Genomic DNA, 3,732 nt, shown 5'->3' with positions numbered 1-3,732 from the left:
TCTCACTCTCACACACACTCAGCCCTGGGATGAAGAGAGGGAGGGTGGAAGGATAGGGGGGAAGAGGGAGGGTGGGAGGATAGGGGGGAAGAGGGAGGGTGGGAGGATCGGGGGAAGAGGGAGGGTGGGAGGATCGGGAGGAAGAGAGAGAGAGGGATGGGGAGCAGCGACCAGGAATATCAGGATTTAAGAGTGCATGAATTACCGCTCTACAGCGGGTTACGTAAGAGCTGCCGTCAGAACAGGGGATCACAGGGAGCAGAGAGAGAGAGGGAAAGCAGAGAGGAAGGCAGAGAGAGAGAGAGAGAGAGAAGGGACAGAGGCAGGGAGTAAAGAGAGAGAGATTAGAGAGAAAAAGGCATTGTGCAGAGATTGCAGGGACAGGCAGGTTACAGAGCGGCTACGATCCACAGCGCACCAGCGACATGGGCCACACACAGACCTCTTTGTCTCCACTCAGGGAGTGAAGAGACGAGACTAGGACTGGGAAGAGGACAGGACACTGCGAGAGGAAGTGATTTGAAGAACAACTGTGTTTTAACAGCTTTTGCTGGGGCACCTTGAGTGGCGGGACGGTAAGGGACCAGCTGTGAGTGTCATCTGGCCATGAGAGAGTGACGGAGAAAGGACATCTACTGCTACTGAGGACGTCTTGGTATCTTCCTCTCCTGCCTGTCCCCATGTCGAGAGGAGGGAGGCCCCCGGGTGGGTGGGCCCCGATGTGGCCCCTGGCGTGTGCACTGACCCTGGCTGCATGCTCGTCGGTCAGCCCCCTCCTCCAAGAGACCACCTCTGATCCTCCCATTGCTACAGAGACACAGACTGGAGTACGAACACAGCCAGAGCTTCAGACAGAGGCACAGACACAGCCTAAGCTACAGACTGAGTCACCAACAGAGTTAGAGTCACAGGCAGCCATCAGTAACCACACAGGTGAGTCCGTGTTCTCCTGGACTGATGTCTAATACTGCTACAAACTAATACCGCAGACAAACTTGTGTTGTGTTTGTGGTGTGTACTACTTTATGCTTGCAGGTGCAAGTGGGCCTATGTTGTTGCTTGTTTGTCCGCATGTTCATGTCTCACGGTTTCCCCATCTGTACACAGAATGGCAGTATCGGCCGTCATATCAGAGCTTGAGTTGTGTGCAGGTGTTATTGACTTGTCTAAATGTTATTAGAATCCAAAGTGAAGCAGTTCAGACTCAGAGCTTCCTAATCAGAGCCTGGGGGGGGGGGGGTTCATGGCTTCAGGTGATGTGGTTGTGATGTCTCATTATGGCTGCACTGAAATCAGCAAGATGCCACTATGGTGCTACTGTGTGCATGAGTTAGCAGTTAGTGGGGCATCCCGTTCCCCCCCCCCCTCTCTCTCTCTCTCTATCTGCCTTTCTCTCTCTCTCTCGCTCTCTTTCTCTCTCTATGTCTCTCTCTCTCTCTCTCCCTCTCTCGCACACACACACTAGTGCTCACACACTAATACACAGTCCTACCACCACCCACACGTGCATGGCATAGACACGTGCATACACACAGACAGAAATGGACACACACTAACCACAACGATGTAAATCTCCTTAAAGGTTTAAAAAACACACAGTTGGTTTCATAACAGCAGCTTTCTCTCTCTCTCTCTCTCTCTCTCTTTCACTCTCCGCGTGGGAATACATATTTAATATTAGATCCCGCTGGTCAACAGCACACTTCCCCTCAGCCCTCTCTTCTCTATGCCTCAGAATTCTCTTTCTGGGCAGAATCGTGAGCAGCTCCCCTGTGACTAGACTGCCCTGGTCCCTACCAGCACACTCTGTAAATAGCATATTTGTATTGCCATTAGGGGGTCAATGGTAGTGATAGATTTGTAGTTTTATCTCCCTACTTTATCTCCCTTTTCCATTCTATTAGTTGTTTTGCTAGCAGAGGAGAGTGTGTATAGTGCAGTTGTGGCACAGGAATGGGCAAAAATGACAAAATACAATTACGAAATACCATAAAGATCAATGTATCAAAATAAACTACAAAATACTTGTATTGTATTGTATTTTAAAATACAAAAATGCCAGGCCGAATAGCAGGAACATTCTCAGTAATAGTTACAGAAACGTTTGACTTGCTATGACTGTGATATGTTCTTGTTTATCTTCCTTAGTTGAATACACTGACTGTAAGTCACTCTGGATAAGAATATCTGCTAAATGACCAAAATGTAAATGTACAGTATATGAACATACCAAAATGAACTGCAAAGCAGTATTGGCCTTTTTTTTGGGACGGAGCTCATTAGAATAATACTCAGCATGCTATGCAATTATTCATTTTTTACATGACATTTATATTTAGTTTATTTTGCAGATACTCTTATCACACCATAGTGCCATCAGTCTTCTGATACCAATGCAGGGTGCAGTGGTGTAAAGTACTTAAGTACAAATACTTTAAAGTACTACTTAAGTAGTTTTTGGGGGTATCTGTACTTTACTATTTATATTTTTGACTACTTTTACTTTTACTTCACTACATTCCTAAAGAAAATAATGTACTTTTTACTCCATACATTTTCCCTGACACCCAAAAGTACTTCTTTCATTTTTGAATGCTTAGCGGGACAGGGAAATGGTCACTCACTTATCAAGAGAACACTTTCACGTTTCACTTTTACCTGAGTCAATTTCCATGAAGGTATCTTTATTTTTACTCACGTATGACAATTGTGTACTTTCCCCACCACTGACAGGGTGAAAAGGGGCTACAAAATTGTAAACCACTTAAATGTTTCGTATAGAAAAGTATTTTGAAAATACATAATTACAGCTCTCGAAACGATCTTGTTTCAAAATACTGTACATTAGAGTGTAATTCAGCTCAGAGGGTTAATAGAACTGACTCTCAGATCCATGTTCCACAGCTGAAACAATGCAGACATTCTAACCTGGGAGGTCTAGCTGCTGTCAGTCAGTCGAGCAGCCTCTGCAGGCACACAACCAGTCCTCTTATTACCAGTCACTGCATGGTCAGAAGACCCGAGCTATGTTTAACCAATACGTCCAGCCTCACACTGTCACACCCTGACCATAGTTTGCTTTGTATGTTTATATGTTTTATTTGGTCAGGGTGTGATCTGAGTGGGCATTCTATGTTGTGTGTCTAGTTTGTCTGTTTCTGTGTTTGGCCTGATATGGTTCTCAATCAGAGGCAGGTGTTAGTCATTGTCTCTGATTGGGAACCATATTTAGGTAGCCTGTTTGGTGTTGGGTTTTGTGGGTGATTGTTCCTGTCTCTGTGTTTGCACCAGATAGGGCTGTTTTGTTTTTTCACATTTCTTGGTTTTGTTAGTCTATTCATGTATAGTTTCTTTATTAAAGAACCATGAATAATAACCACGTTGCGTTTTGGTCCGCCTCTCCTTCGACACAAGAAAACCGTTACACACAAGGCACAGGTCCAGCCCTTAACAGAGAGAGAGGGGGGATAGGTGGAGTGAGGAAGGGAGCGAGAAGACAAACATAGTTCTCGAGATAAAGTTATCGTCGGTTATTATTAGAGGGAAAGGTTAGAGGGAACACCAACTCTCTTCTCATCAGCCATTCGTTCTTAAAAACAAAAAACAGAGAGAGAGTGAGAATGAGACACACCACTGGTTCTCAATCCTGGTCCATGGGACCCAAAGGGGTGTTTTTGTGCCCTAGCACTACACACCTGATTCAAATCATCAAAGCCTTTTGATGAGTTGATC

General features: G+C 45.2%; 1 protein-coding gene across 1 annotated transcript in view; it reads left to right on the top strand.

Moving 5' to 3' along the window:
- The first annotated feature begins 253 nt into the window (after window positions 1-253).
- The window catches only part of zgc:162331 (uncharacterized protein LOC793007 homolog), a 13,268-nt gene continuing 9,789 nt past the window's right edge, over window positions 254-3,732 (top strand). Inside the window, exon 1 of the mRNA XM_064937968.1 lies at window positions 254-933. Coding sequence (XP_064794040.1) covers window positions 681-933 — 253 coding nt within the window. The 5' untranslated portion in view covers window positions 254-680. The remainder of the gene's footprint in view (window positions 934-3,732) is intronic.

The sequence above is a fragment of the Oncorhynchus masou genome, chromosome 26, assembly GCF_036934945.1.
Source record: "Oncorhynchus masou masou isolate Uvic2021 chromosome 26, UVic_Omas_1.1, whole genome shotgun sequence".
NCBI lineage: Eukaryota > Metazoa > Chordata > Actinopteri > Salmoniformes > Salmonidae > Oncorhynchus > Oncorhynchus masou.
Note: the sequence above shows the minus strand (reverse complement) of the source record. Positions and strands in the feature narration are given on the sequence as shown.